Genomic DNA, 16,142 nt, shown 5'->3' on the forward strand with positions numbered 1-16,142 from the left:
CAGCAGACGTTACCAGATATCCAAGGTAGCCGCAAGTTCAGCCTCAGGACTGGGTATTGCTGTCTGCAGTCTGAGCAGAGTGTTACGCTCCCTGAGGACAACAAGAATGCTCAGTGTCGTGTTTCCCAGTGTTTATGTGGACGCTTTACACAAAGATCACCTAGGCTGTTTTTAAAAGTACAGACTTTCCAGTTCCTCTAACAGATTTACTCAATCAGATCCCCACAGATGCAATCTGGAAAGCCGCATTTCAAAAATAATTCCAGGTGATTCGTAGGCATGTGAAAGTTGGAGAACCACGGGCTTAGCCCATAGAAGGCGTAAGAAGAAATGTTCTTTCAGGATTTGAAGTTTAATGACCATTTTGAGACTATCCTATTCATATCTCCAATTTCCGGCCAAATGCTCAAGTAGGAATTTCCATTAAATGACATCACTGATCAGAACTGAACTGCAGCCACCCAAAAGCATCCTTAACATTCAGAGGTAAACAGCAGTATGAAGAAAACAGCAGCATGAGCGAGGAAAGAGGAAACATAGAGGGAATTCAAAGAGCAGCAGCTAAATGTGATAAAGGACTAATTTAAGATAACGGTTTTCAAACAATGCTCCAGGGAACGCCAAGGTTCTACGGAGACAATTCCAAGGCATTTGGTGACAAGTAAACATTAAAAAATTTCTTTAAAAGGGAACATTTTTGGTTTAGCATTGCAGCTAGGAAACTGTAGGGGATGAAAAAGGTTCCTCTGCTTTAAAAAAAAAAAAAAAATTGTTTTTTTTGAGAACCATCATTTATGCGGTACCTGGGTGGCTCAGCGGGTTAAGCTTCTGCCTTCGGCTCAGGTCATGATCCCAGAGTCCTGGGCTCAAGCCCCGTATCAGGGCTCTCTGCTTGCTAGGGAGCCTGCTTCCTCCTCTCTCTCTCTCTGCCTGCCTCTCTGCCTACTTGTGATCTCTACCTATCAAACAAACAAACAAATAAATAAATCTTAAAAAAAGAAAAAGAAAAAGAAAAAGAAAATCATCATTTCAGAGAGAAAAACCCTCTAAAAGCCTGAGATACAGGGGAACCATTTTAGATTTCTAAATCAACATGACCATATATAATGAACTCTGCTCCAACCAAAAGCCTGATTTCTGGCCTGACACCCACACATACACCATACACATCTGTTTTGTGAATGAGATGCCTACAGGAAAATCACGTTGTCCTTAAAATAATGACCAGTGCCCCTACTCCCTGCGTTCCTTTGTAATAAAACTTGTGATTCCTGCCTGTATGCTAATTTATAAATCTTTTGAGCTTTTACAAAATGTAAAAAGTAAATGATCCTATAAAAACTGTTCATCCTCCAGAGCACTTTCTTCCCTGTGAAGAGCATGTTCCCAGGAGCGCCTGGGTGGCTCAGTGGATTAAAGCCTCTGCCTTTGGCTCAGGTCATGAGCCGCGGGAAGGAAGAAAACTCAACCAAGAAACACCTCTGTAAGAACCCGGCCTATATAAGAACATGGCACAGGGTGGCAAAAAAGGCAACCAGGTCTAGCCTTAGACCTGTCCCTAGGTATGTTGTAGTGGGCAAGGCCTTGACTGCTCTTGTCTGTAATAAAATTTAAAAATAAAATGAGACTAAAAAAAAAAAAAAAAAAAAAAGTAAAATCAGTAAAAGCAAAATAAAAGCAATACAAGTAGCTACCATGCGTGGGGGGGGGGGGGGTGCGCCGGGGTGGTTCAGTGGAGTGAAGCCACTGCCTTCGCCTCAGGTCAGGATCTCAGGGTCCTGGAATCGAGCCCCGCATCGGGCTCTCTGCTGAGCAGGGAGCATGCTTCCTCTTCTCTCTCTCTGCCTGCCTCTGTACCTACTTGTGATCTGTCAAATAAATAAAGAAAATCTTTAAAAAAAAAAAAAAAAAAGCTACCGTGTATTCAGCGCTTCTCATATGCCCACTGCTACACATCATTCTCATGAGTTCTCTTAATAATCCAGAGAAGTTATCCCTTTAAAAACACGGACCTGGGGGATGCCTGGGTGACCAAGTCCGTTAAGCTGCTGCCTTCAGCTCAGGTCATGATCCCAGGATCCCATATCGGGCTCCTTGCTCAGCAGGGAGCCTGTTTCTCTCTCTGCCTCTGCCTGCCACAATGCCTGCTTGGGCTCTCGATCTCTCTCTCTCTCTCTCTGACAAATAAGTAAGTAAATAAATAAAATCTTTAAAACAACGACAACAACAACAACAAAGACCTGAGGCTCCAAGAGATCCAGAACAGCTCAGGCCTGCCTGACAGCCTGACAGTGCCATAAACGCTCCTGTACAAATTAACTCACTCACTCCTCACTACAATCCTATGAAGTCAGGACTGTTATTATTCCCATTTTTCGGATAAGGAGACAGGCACAGAGAGATTATTCAACTTGTCCAGGACACACAGCTAAGCAGTCTACCTCCAGAGCATGGACTCCCAACCACCACGCAATTCTGCTGAAGGTCACTGAGCCAGGCATAAGAGCGAGAGCCGGGATTCAGACCCAAGCTGAGTAATTTTAAACCTCGAAAGCATAACCCTTTCCACTAGGGCAGAAGAGAAAAACAGGCAGCCAGTGGTGCAAACTCAGTGATCTCAGAAATCAGGAAATTTTATTCTCAAATAAAACCAAGACTGGTCTCGGACCAAAGTCCTGAAAAAGAGTTCTCAACTCTAACTCACACACCCACACAGTAACAAGCAACTGGCACCGAGCGGGGGACCGTCCCATCAGATGGGACATGGACACTCGGGTTCACCGTAGTCCTCACCACTCCTGCCTGCCTTACACTGGCCAACTTGATCCATGTGCATCACTCCTGCCTCTGAAGGAATCGGAGTCGGCTACCCCTCCACCCATAGGACAGCCCAAATTCCCTTCACCAAGGTCTGACTCTACAGTAAATGCAATGATAAAAGGAGAACTCAAAAAACTTCTATTAAGGCCAAGACAGAAGTTTCAAAGACTCTGGCCGTAAGTTCGCTGGAAATCAAGAAATCTGGGATGCTGGGCACTGGCAGAATCAATGAAAAAGGAGGTATGTGAGTGGGCAGAGGCAGAAGGAAAAGAGGAAGCGGGAAAACATACTGAGGTTGCTCAGAGAGTGTTGAGCCACCACGGAAATAGAGGCAGAAAGCAAATGTCTCACGCTCCCACTTACCTGTTCATAGTTTATGAACGTGGCGGTGTCAAAACTGCTGGCTGTCCACTTGAGAAGGCTGGCCGGCTGCTCCGGAGTCATATAAACCAGCACACATTGGGTGATCAGGAGTGTTGGCAATCTTACGAGAAGAAAAAAGGCACATCCACATGTATTCATCAAACCGACTCTCTAGGGATGACTGGGTGGCTCTGTTGGGTAAGCACCTGGCTCGGGTCATGATCTCAGGGTAGTGAGATCAAGCCCACATCGGGCTCCCCATTCAGTGGGGAGTCTGCTGGAAATTCTCCCCTCCCCCTGCACACATGCTCTCCCCGCCAAGAAAGAAAGAAAGAAAGAAAGAAAGAAAGAAAGAAAGAAAGAAAGAAAGAAAGAAAGTTAGATGTCAAGTACACACTAAAAAAAAATGGGACTCTCTAATGGCACCCATGGGGCAGTACTGGTGGGGCAGTAAAACTCTGTTTTTCACACCCCAGGAAAACAAGACACACTGAACAAGCACATCAACAGTCAATGTACTAATAGATGTAGAACACCAACGTGACCCAAAGTTTCAGACTGTAAAAAGGTGAGCAATGAGCAAGGATTTGTCTCGCTTCTGAAACAGTGTTAAAGGCACGTGGTGTTGTGGAGACATAGCTACAAATTCTCCCCTTCCCCTACCCCCGATAGTCCAAAATGGTGGAGGAGTAGGAGACCTTGGTTTTGGCTGGTCCCAGGAACTCAGTTAGAGAGCTATCACATCATTCTGAACACCCACAAACTCAACCGGAGATCGAAGCATAGCTGCAACTCTACAAATAGGAAAGGGACCCCTTTCTGCAAGGTAGGAGGTGCCGAGAAGTGAATCCGAGGCAACATACCGGAAGATAAACCGTGGGGGTTGGGGGAGCCTCCATAAACCGGCACCACAAAGTGACAGAGCAGCAGAGCACAAAATCGGAACTTTCAGACGTCTGTCCTGGCTCACCAGGATGTCCCTGCCTGAAAGGAGCTCCGGTGGTGAAGCAGGGCAGAATCCTGGGGGTGCCTGAGTGTGGCAGAGCTCCTGGGCATCGGAGCAGGGAACACGGCTGCAATCAGAGAGCCCAGGAGGGGGTTCTCAGCTTGGGGTTGCTAGAAACTGTGAACCAAGGCATGGTCAGGTGACTGCTCCCGGACTAGGGGCCCAGGAAGCAGCAGAACCACCACAAGAACCCCCTTCCTCCCCTGGGAGGCGTGGCACGGGTGCACACTGCAGGAGTCGGCACAGTTTGCAGACTTGAAAGGGATCATGTGCCTGAGATAGAAATGCTCGGTCACAGGCTGGATGAGGATGGAGTGTGGTTGGAGACCAGGGAGATAGGAGTGATTGACTGCTTTCCTCTGAGGGCTCACCGATACCAGACTGGATAAAAAAGCAAGACCATGGAGGGCCACCCGGGTGGCTCAGTGGGTTAAAGCCTCTGCCTTCGGCTCAGGTCATGATCCCAGGGTCCTGGGACTGAGCCCCGCATCCGCATCCGGCTCTCTGCTCAGCCGGGAGCCTGCCTCCTCCTCTCTCTCTGCCTGCCTCTCTGCCTACTTGTGATCTCTGTCAAATAAATAAATAAAATCTTAAAAAAAAGCAAGACCATCGATAATCTCTGTCTGCAAGAGACTCATCTTAGACTCAAAGACACCTCCAGATTCAAAGTGAGGGGGTGGAAAACCATTTACCATGCTAACGGACCTCCAAAGAAAGCTAGCATAGCAATCCCTGTATCAGACCTATAGAGATGAACCCAAAGACCAATAATGGATGATGAAGGACACTATATCATAAAGGGTCTATCCAACAAGAAGATCTAACCATCGTAAATATTCATGCCCCTCACATGGGACCAGCCAATTATATAAGCCAGTTAATAACAAAATTAAAGAAACACACTGGTGATAATACAATAATCGTCAGGGACCTTAACACGCCCTCACTGCCAAGGACTGACTGTCTAAGCAGAAGATCAACAAGGAAACAAGGGCTCTGGATGACACACTGCACCGGATGGACTTCACAGATACAGTCAGAGCATTCCACCCTAAGGCAACAGAATACACAGTCTTCTCGAGTGCACGTGGAACATTCTCCAGAACAGAACACCTACTGGGACACAGATCAGGTCCCAACTGGTACCAAAAGACTGGGATCATTCCCTGCCTATTTTCAGACCACCATGATTGGAAACTGGAACTCAATCACAAGAGGAAAGTTGGAAAGAACTCAAATACACGGAGGCTAAAGAAGAATTTTAAACTTCAGGGAAACCAACGAAAATGAAAGCATAACTGTGCAAAATTCTGGGGATGCAACAAAGAGAGGGAAGTATCTAGTAATACAAGCCTTTCTCAAGAAACAAGATAGATCTCAGATACACAACCAAACCTGACACCTAAAGAAACTGGAGAAAGAACAGCCAATGAAGCCTACACTCAAGAGTAGAGCAGAAATCAATATAATAAAACCAAAAGGACAGGAGAACAGATCAATGACTAGGAGCTCGCTCCTTGAAAGAATTAGGAAGATCGATAATCCCCTGGACAGATTGATCAAAACAAAAAGGAGCAAGGACCCAAATAAACAAAATCATGAATGAAAGAGGAGACGTCACAACCGCACCAAAGAAATACAAACAACCGTGAGGACGTATTACGAGCATCTATATGCCAACAAATTGGGCAATCCGGAAGAAACAGATGCATCCCTGAGATAGATACACGACCAAAACTGAACCAGGAAGAAATAGAAAACCTAAACAGACCCATAACCAGCCAAGAAACTGAAGCAGTAATCAAAAATCTCCCAACAAACCAAAGTCCAGGGCCAGAAGTCTTCCCAGGGGAAATTCTACCAACGAGCTACACGAGAATTAATACCCAATCTTCCGAAGCTGTTTCAAACACCAGAAATGGAAGGAGCCCTTCCAAACTCTTTCTATGAGGCCAGCATTACCTTGATCCCCAAACCAGACAGAGACCTCACCAAAAAGGAGAATTACAGAGCAATGTCCCTGATGAACGTGGATGCAAAAATTCTCCCGAAAATACTAGCTAATAGGATCCAACGGTACATGAAGACGATTCTTCACCACGACCAGTGGAATTTAATTCCTGGGATGCAAGGGTGGTTCGATGTCTGCAAATCAATCAATAGGGATAGACTACATAGACGAAGGAAAGGACAAGAACCATATGATCCTCTCAACAGAGGCAGAAAAAGCATAGGACAAACTACGGCATCCTTTCTTGATCAAAATTTCACAGTGTAGGGAGAGGTCCATTCCCATATTGGACCTCAATATCATAAAAGCCATCTATGAAACGCCCACAGTGAATACCATTCTCAATGGGGAAAAAGAGAGCCTTTCCCTTTTCCCCTAAGGTCAGGAACACAACAGGGATGTTCAGTATCACCACTGCTGTTCAACATAGCACTACAAGTCCTAAGCCTCAGCAATCAGACAACAGACAACAGAAAGAATAAAAGGCAGGGGTGCCGGCAAGGCTCAGTTGGCTACGTGTCTGCCTTCAACTCAGGGTCCTGGGATCGAGTCCTGATGATGCTCTCTGCTCAGCAGGGAACCTGCTTCTCCCTCTCCCTCCGTCTGATGCTCTGCCTACTTGTGATTTCTCTATCAAATAAACAAATAAAATCTTTAAAAAAGTAAGAAAGAAAGAAAGAAAGAAAGAAAGAAAGGGCAAAGAGGACATGATACTCTATGTGGAAAACCCAAAAAAGACTCCACCCCAGAATTGCTAGAACTCATACAGGAATTCAGCAAAGTAGCAGGATATAAAATCAATGCCCAGAAATCAGTTGCATTTCTATACACTAACAAGGAGACAGAAAAAAGAGAAACTAAGGAGTCGATCCCATTTGCAATTGCACCCAAAACCATAAGATACCTAGGAATAAACCTAACCAAAGAGGTAAAGGATCTGTACTCCAAAAACGGCAGAACACTTATAGGAAAGAAACTGAGGAAGACACGAAGAAATGCAGAAATGTTCCACGCTCATGGACTGGAAGAACACATATTGTTAAAATGTCTATGCTACCTAGAGCAGTCTACATAGTCAACCCAATCCCTATCAAAATACCAGCAACTTTTTTTTTTTTTTTTTCACAGAGATAGAACAAATAATCCCCAAACTTGTCTGGAACCAGAAAAGACCCCAGACAGCCAAAGGAGTGTTGAAAAAGAACACCAAAGCTGGTGGCATCCCAATCCCAATCTTAAGCTCTACTGCAAAGCTGTAATCATTCAGAGAGTACTGGCACAAAAACAGACAAATGGATCAATGAAACAGAATAGAGAATCTGGAAATACACCCTCAACTCTATGGTCAACTAACCTTTGACCAAGCAGGAGAGAATATCCAATGGAAAAAAGACAGTCTCTTCAACAAATGGTACTGGGAATATTGGACAGCGGCACGCAGAAGAATGAAACTACACTATTGCCTTACACCATACACAAAAATGGACTCAAAGTGGACGAAAGACCTACACCTGAGACAGGAATCCATCAAAATTGTAGAGAACACAGGCAGCAAGTTCCGTGACCTCAGCTGCAGCAACGTCTTGTCAGACACGTCTCCAAAGCCAAGGGTTAACTAAAGGCAAAAAAATGAACTACCGGGACTTCATCCAGATAGAAAGATTTTTGCACAGCATAGGGAACAGTCGACAAAACCAAGAGACAACTGGCAGGATGGAAGAAGGTACTTGCAAAAGACGCGTCAGATAAAGGGACAGTATCCACAATCTAGAGAGAGCTTCCCAAACTCAACACCCAAAGAATCATCTGATCAAGAAATAGGCAGAAGACATGGACAGACGTTTCTGCAAAGACGACATTCAAATGGCCAACAGACACATGAAAAAATGCTCCGGATCACTGGGCGTCAGGGAAATACAAAGCCAAACCACAAAGAGAGACCATTGCACAATGGTCAGAAAGGCTAATATGTATGCATGCACCAATCTATACGACACCAGCATAAATATATACAAGATTTCTATTCTATGTTAAGTTCCCTAGATAGGGGAAGGCAGGGGAAGGCTCAGGGGCAGTGCCCCAGGGCGATGAGGGGCGGGGCCGGGGCCAGGGCCCCAAGGGCGGCAAGGACTCGCGCAGGGTGGGGGTGGGGGGTCTCCGAGGGCCGACTCACCAAAGGGCTGCTCTGGGACTCCGGCACCGGTCCGGACCCGGGCTCCAGTGTGTGCCGTGGCCCAGTCCCGGGCCAGGACCCCCTGTGCCTGCTGTGTGGTGGCGGCAGGGGACGGGAGCACGCCGCCACCGAGAGAGCCGCCAGCCCAGCCCTCCTGTTGGGAGCCCAGGCCCCAGCCGGCGCAGTCGCAGCGGCGGGAGGGAACGGGCGCGTTCCCCGGCCAGGCTCTGGTTGGCCAGCTGCGGCTTCACCATGGCGACGGCAGGGGGCAGCGGGGCTCCGGCGGGGCAGCTGCAGAAGCGATTCCTAAACTGGTGCACTAGCGCCAGGCCCGGCTGACTCAGGCCTCTGCCGCCCCACACCTGGGCCACTCTGTGCAGAGCGGAGGACCCGCCCACCGGGCACCGGGCACCTCCACCGTCCGGCGCAACCCCACGCCTGGTCTAGGCGCACAGCCTCGGGAGGCCACAGAGGCACGCGCGCAGGCGGCGGCCCGGCCCGGGAACCGCCAAACCAAGGTGCGGGCGGAGCTGTTCCTGCAGGGCTGACGGGGCAAGGAGGGGCAGGACCCTCTGGAGTCTCTGGAGGCTGGCAATACCCAAAGGCTCCGTGAGGCCCGTCGTCTGCGCTGGTGTACACATCCCTGAAATGCACCACGGGTCCCCTCTCCTCGCTGGACGGATGCGTCTGACTGCACTTTCCACCTCAATGAAAGAGATGCTACTGCGTGGAAAGCTCATGCCGCCGCACTTTGTGTACTGCGACCCCACTTAGGGGGACGTCCAGGGCCAGGTGCATTTTCTGGCGGCAGGCACCTGGGTGCAGTCAGGCAGGAGCATGCACGAGGGGCCGCCCCAGGACAGCCAGCCAAGCAGGGGAAGGAGGGCAAGGGCCCAAGCCTGGTGTGGGGAGCTGCCGCGATGAGGGGCCCCAGGGTCTTGGCTGTTCGGAACTACCTGACCGGCCGCGGCTGCGGAGGCGGCTTGCGGGAGCGCGGGAGCGCGCGCGAGGTGGGGGGGCGCGGGAGCGCGCGCGCGAGGTGCTGCTTGGAAACAATGGCGGTTGGCTTTTGATTCTTAGCCTGGCGCACGCAGGGGTTCTGTGACACTTGGCGGGGTAGTCCGGCTGGACTGGACGCTTTCTCACCGCGGACCAGGGCAGTTGTATGACCGCCAGATGTTCTCCTGGGCTGGTGGGCTGGGCTGTGGCCTAGGCCATACCCTAGGGGCCGTGGACAGCAGCCACACCTCTTTGACCAGGGACATCTCTGATATTCACAGACATGTGCTGGGGAAAGGGACCTTCCCTGGGGACGCCATGGATGTGGCTGATGTCATCTCATCCCAGACACAGATCAATAGACGCCTCCCTGAGGCAGAAACGCTGGAGGCTGAAGTGACTCACTGGAAGATGTTGTGCCCGTGTTCCACCCAGGGACCAAATACCATCGACCCAGAAACAGTGTGGAAACTGAAGAGCCACATCAGGGACCTACAGCAGAAGCAGATGCGGGAAATGGACAAACATCAGCTGGAAGTGGCCGTGTTGCAAAACACCCACCGGCAGAAGCTGGCCGACCTCACTGACCGGCACCGCAAACAACTGATGGACTACCAGCGACAGGTGCAAGACCTGCAAAACCGAGATGCTGCCGGGAACGTGAACCGTGACCTTCTGGAGGAGAGGGAAATGGATCTCAGAAGGCTGAAGCAGCAGCTTACACAAATGCAGCGGCTCAACGACAGTCTGAACAACCTTGCTTCCGACCTCCGAGCAGAAAAGGAGAAGTTGGTTCGTCAGCTCCAAGACGCAACCCATCAGCTGGAGGAATCCGTTCTGCGCAACAACGAGGATTCCCTAAAGAACAACATCGCCGTGAGGGCTTTAAAGATAGAGAAAGGACGGTTAGTGGCCAAACTGTGTCGGGCCGAAAAGAAGCTTTTCCAACACAAGACGGAACAAAGCCTCAGAGAATGGTCACCCGCAGACAATGGCCATTCCGTTAAACTCGGTCAGGAGAAAGACCTGGAGATACTACACCTCCAAGAGAGGATCGAGCAGATGGACGCCGAGCACCAGGAAACGAAGGAACTGCTGTCCTTTGCTTTGGAGGAGCAGAACCAACTGACAGAATGCCTCAGGGAGCAAGAGGAGTACATCAAGGAACTCCGAGAGAGGCCAGAGCTTCAGGAGGAACTCGGCCAGTCGACCGAAACCTTCAGAAGCCATGACGTCTTACCCGCATCCGTGGAGGACAAAGACGTGCGTCTCCCATCCACGACCGACCAACACCCTCCCGTGGACCAAGACCCGGAGCGCCTCACACAACAGAGTCGCGCTGTCCCTCTGGTTGACCCGAAAGTCCTAGAGGAGATTGAAGAACTCGAGTGTGAGGTCTTTCAGCTCAACAGGTTAAAAGATGATCTCGAGGAGGAGATACAAGAACAACAGAAGATCATTCACAACCAGCAGCAGGGGAAGAGAGCACTGCTTCAGTCCTTACAGGAGCAGAAGGAGAAGGTGGACCGTCTTCAACACCGGCAGGAGGAGATGAACACCGAACGCGCTCAGCTCCTCGCAGCCAAAGACGAGATGATTCGGAATCTGCAAGTCACGCTGGAAGAGCTGAGAGCCCAGTTGCCCGACAAAAGCCCGCACATTCCGAGAGAACCCTGTGAGGACGAGGAGGTGCGAGCAAGCCAGCCTCTCCCCAGGGAGAACGCAAGTGAAGAGCGTGATCCATCTCAAGCTGAAATTCAAAGGTTAGTCCAAGGGATCCAAGAACAGGACCCGGAGGCGAAGCTTCTCACTGAAGAGAACGTCCGGCTGACCGCGCAAGTGGATCGGCTCTCCAGAGAGGAGATCGGGAAACTCACTCGGATCATCCAGCAAAAGGATGTGGAGATTCAGGGTCTTTCCAGCAGAATCTCGGAGGCTTCTCACAGCCAGAACAGGCACGTGGAACAGCTTCAGCAGCAGTTGCAAGAGTGTGCTTTGAAAAGCCAACAGATCTTGGCCATCCTGAACGAGAAGATGAGGGAGAAGAGCCATCTGGAAAGGGACTATCACGAAATGACCCATCGACTTGCTGCCAAGGAAGCGGACCTCCAGAGGGCGCAAGAGGAAAACCAAAAACTGTCCACCAGAGTGGAAAGCAGCGGCCAGGAGGTGTGTACAGAAAGGATTCGGGACTTGTCACACGTGATTCGAGAAAAAGACCTGGAGGTGGCTGCGTTGAGTCAGCTATGCCAGACCTTCCTGAGGATCCTGCAAACACCCAGCCCTGGTCATGGGGTTCGAGGAGGTCGAATCCATCAGTTCCAGCAGCTTCTCCAGGAACGGGACACGTTAACACAGCGAGTGAAGATCCTGGAGGAGTGGAAAGAGCAGGTGCTGACCACCGTCCAAAATCTGAAGCGGGAGTCCCCCCAGCTTCAGACACATCTGCGACAACTGCAGGCGTGGGCGTGCCCCAACAGCGAGAACGTTCTGAAACCGCAGGCAGCCTCTCTGGACCAGATCCCAACTTACCAGGGACATGAAATAAACTTCCACGAGCTAGAGAAGGAACTGGCCCAACTGCAGCTCCGCATCGGGGAGCTCTGCAATGCCAAGGACCTCCTTTTAGGGAACCTTGGTGTGATTTTCCTCCAGACCTCCAGCGACTCCCGGAAGGCCGTGAAATCTGACCCCGTGAGTGAGGCCTCTCAGGTGATCGGAGAGGAGGTAGAAGAGCTCCGAAAACCAGGGCGAGGAAAAGAGACAAGGATCCGAACCCTCCGGGAAGATCAGCAGAGATGGATTGCTTCGGGGGCCGCCACGGGGGAAGGAGAAGGCAAAGCACGGGAACACAGCGATGCCGATTCCCACACGGAACGGCCGACGGAGAAACCGGCCCTTCTGCGAAACTGCCTTCGGGCTCAGGAGCTCCGAACCCAAGCGAAAAGTGAGGAGCTGCTTTCCTTACAGGAGAAGCTCTGTGGCCAGCTGAGTGAGAACGAGCTGCTGAGGCAGGCGGTCACCAATCTGAAGGAGAGGGTGGCAGACTTCGAAGTGGACGTGTGTCGCCTGAGAGAGGAAAACGCCAAGATCGTGGAACGATCTAGAGAACAGGACATGGAGAATCGGGCGTTGCAAGAGACCAATCGGCTGCTGTCAGTGACGCAGAGAGAGGAGGCATCCCAGCATGCTGCGATGAGAGAGAAGGCCCTGGCCTTGGAGCAACTGCTGCGAGAGAAAGAGGAGGGCGAGACCGGGGAACTGAACCGGCTCGCCGCCGCCGTTCGCTCCACGCAGGAAAAGGCAGCTGCGTGTCAGCGGGAGAGAGATGACGTCGTGTTGGCACTGACACAGAAAGAAACGGAAGCCCGCGCCCTCCAGAAGGAGGTTCACCAGCTACGAGAGAGAGAGCTGCGCCTCACCCAGGAGCTGGAGAGAGGGCGGCAGCTCGCTGCAGAAGCCCAAGATTCTCGTCGCCGGGAAGCTTTGGCCTCGGAGGACCGAGTGGCTCAGCTGAGAGAGGAAGTGACGGTCTTGCAGGGAAAACTCGTTTGGTCTTCCGCTGCCATGCAAAAGGCCAGCCACGGAGCCAGGCTGCAGGTAGCGTCGCTGCGGGAGCAGCTGCACGTGGTCACCCAGCAGAAGGAGGAAGCTGTGCTCCGGCTTGCCGCCTCCCAGGAAGAGGGAAGGCGCTGTGATCAGACCCTAGCGAGCCTGAAGCTGGAACTGGCCGAATGGATGGAAAAGGCAGACGCCCTAGAAGGAAACCTGAAGTCCTTACAGGGACGTTTGCATCAAACCAATGCCGACTTGGAGGAGAAGGAGGACCGACTCCAAGAGTTCAAGAAACAGAACGAGGTCCAGCAGGAAATCCTGGAGGACACACAGAGGAGACTGATGACCTTAGTCAGTCAGTCCGAAGGAATGGCGGACAAAGCCCTCCTAAGGAGACTCTTCGTGGGAGCTCTCCAGGCAGCGGATGCGGAGCGGCAGGAAGCGTTGAGCTTGATGGCAAGCACGCTGGGGATCCGAGAAGACCAGCTGCGGCAGCTGCGCAGCCGGGAGCCCGCGGGTGTGCCCAGCGGGGGGACTGGGGGGCCTGGATCCAGAAGCGCCCCCAACACCCCTGCGAAACCAAATCACCAAGCTGTGGCCCAGCGTTCCTTTTCAGACCTTTTTGTCCAGTTTCTAGAAGCGGAATCTCATTCAGCTTTTCCACCGCCAAAACCCTCTGCTCGTGTCGTGAAGCCCCCAGATTCAGGAGGAAGGGGAAAGCCGCCTAAGAAACAAGGCCCATCACGACGGAACGCTACCCTGGCATCCACACCCGGAAAAAAGGACGTCAAGCCCCGCACCACAGCTGTGTCTCTTATTAATCCACCTGGACCGCAAATGGATGGATCGGAGCACCTTCTTCTAAATGCTGTCACTGACGCTTTACCCGTGTACACGCCGCATATACTATCACCTGCCCAGAAGGTTGGAAAGGCGGCCAAAGACCTCTCAAAGAAATAGACGATTGTGAGCCAGAGTGACACCACGCTTTGAACATCCCAAGTCACTCTGCGTGTCTACCTTATCTCCTAATGTTCTTTTTCAAAATGCCAAATGTTTCACGGTTTTGCTTTCAGCTGAAGAAACAGCTTTCTTTTATGACTTAACAAAAAAGGGGTCTCTCAATGACTGCAGAAGTATTCGCCAAAGTGAAAACACCGGTGACTTCCTTTTTATGTGTTAAGATCTTATTTATCGTTTCGACAGAAATTGAGGGCACACGTACAGGGGGAGCACCAGAGGGAGAGACAGAAGCAGGCTCTCCCCGGAGCAGGGATCCTGACCTGTGACCGGATCCTAGGACCCCCGGATCATGACATGAGCCAAAGACAGTTAACAGACTGAGCCACCCAGATGCCACAGCAGTGGTGACGTTCGTAGGACAGTCGACACTGATGGCCTTGGAAGCTGTGGTCTGTAATGCTGGAAGGTTTACACAAGGGCCAAGCGTCTACGGATACCTTATGCAGAGAACACATCAACTTGTTTCAGTGTTCCAAATGTATCAGATACACGACCACACAATCCTTGTATGGGAAACCAGGTGACTAGCACAAAAGTACACGATGAAGAGGACGTTTTAAAAAAAAAAAAAAAAAAAAAAAAAAGTTTGCTTTTCCCAGGTAAGTCTCATTTCTCTTAATTTTTTATCTTCTAATTTTTAAAAATCATTTCCTTTTCTGTTGTCTGCAAAAGCACGCTATGGCTAACCTGATTTCTCTCGGGCCTTATGTAGGTTGGCCTGCTTAGGAGTATACTACTTATTCTCTGACTTGCTTCCCACCCCCAACCCCGCCAAATCACTCTGCCTTAGAGACCAGTTTTGAAATGGGAATGAATTCCATCTTATTCTTAAATGGAAAACCCAGCGGCTTACGGTTCTGCCCTAAGTTCTAGAAGTAGCTCCTCTTGATCATCCTTTAAGCGGTTTGTAACTGGAAGGTCCATGGTCGACTCCCTTGTTCATTTCTTCAGAAGCCCCTTCAAATCTTCATTTGCTGGATCATGGCGCAGGCTGTCAGGGAACTGGAGCTTACTTGGGAAGAAACTGTGCCTGGTCCCCGTGCTAAGGAGGGCTTGTTGGCCAGGGGATCCGATCTGGGGGAGCAGAGTGGGAAGGGAACTTGGGGTGAGGCCATCCGAGGCCCTCCAAAGTTACCGGATGCCAAGACAACACTTCCTATTGAACCTTCACCTCAGGCTTTCCATCAGAACGGACTCTGATATATGGACATCCATTTCCTGCTGAGACTCTTAAGGCGTAGGACAGGTGCTTCTCTAGGATGTGAAGCTGTCATGTGACCAGGAGGGAGACGTGGTCATCAAATCCAAAATGTAGTAACTTCCATTGATGTTCACGCAGTTGATCCCAAGGGAATCGCTGGGTGGCCAAGGGGTAGAAGGAAGAGCGGACGTCCTCCGGCACCATGGAATCTGGCAATGCACTGTGGACAGAAGCCCCCACCTCCACCTGCAGGTAGGATATGCAGACTTGGGCTTCAGCCTGGAGCGGGAAGGCCTTGGGAACTATATTCAGCTGCTGGTGGTGGTGGTGGTGGTGGGCGGGGGGGGGGGGGGGGTCCCATGACCCAGAGAAGAATGGACAGCTGGAGAGGAAGGCTCAGAGTCTGTGAGAGATGCTGTTTCCAGGAGAGCCCAGTGCATGGCCAGCAACTGCTGCTCTCATGGTCTCTCACCAGGGCCGAGGAGGGCCGTTTCTTGCATTGGGAGCCCATGGACGATTGACAGATAGCATGGACAGAGAGTCCAGGGACTCCAGGAAGCAGGAGAGGAGGCTGCTACAGCCTTTTGACCTGGGCACGAACAGCTGGTTTTTTCCTCAAGCTTTTTGTTTTTGTAGTTGAGAGAGCGCCCTGGCTGGAAAAGGGGGTGAAAGGGAGAGGGAGAAGCGGGCTCCCCGCCGAGCAGGGAACCCCCTGCCAGGCTCCATCTCAGGATCCCGAGATCAGGACCTGAGACAAAGGCAGACGCTTCACCAACTGAGCCACCCAGTCACCCCCAACAGGTCAATTTTGCTTGCACAGATCCGAGAGCCTTCTGTTGAGGGGAGACCCTCCCCCCTCTGCGTGGGCTCGTTAACAAGGAACAGCTGAAATGGGTTTCTGTAAAACCGATAAACAAGGAATATGTTGCCTCCAGTACCCAAAAAGTACGGAAAGATGGTGGACTTGTATGTCCTTTTTTCTTTGTAAGGA

At 50.9% G+C, this 16,142-nt stretch overlaps 1 protein-coding gene across 1 annotated transcript in view; it reads right to left on the bottom strand.

The window, feature by feature from the left end:
• Nucleotides 1-16,142, bottom strand: part of LOC309858006 (uncharacterized protein) — a gene marked incomplete at its 5' end in the record, with an annotated part of 38,373 nt that continues 22,231 nt past the window's right edge. Inside the window, 2 exons of the mRNA XM_082750687.1 lie at nucleotides 1-91; nucleotides 3,184-3,304. Of these exons, the coding sequence (XP_082606813.1) occupies nucleotides 3,212-3,304 (93 nt within the window). The 3' untranslated portion in view covers nucleotides 1-91; nucleotides 3,184-3,211. The remainder of the gene's footprint in view (nucleotides 92-3,183; nucleotides 3,305-16,142) is intronic.

This window comes from Mustela nivalis (assembly GCF_964662115.1).
Source record: "Mustela nivalis genome assembly, contig: HAP1_SCAFFOLD_1716, whole genome shotgun sequence".
Taxonomy (NCBI): domain Eukaryota; kingdom Metazoa; phylum Chordata; class Mammalia; order Carnivora; family Mustelidae; genus Mustela; species Mustela nivalis.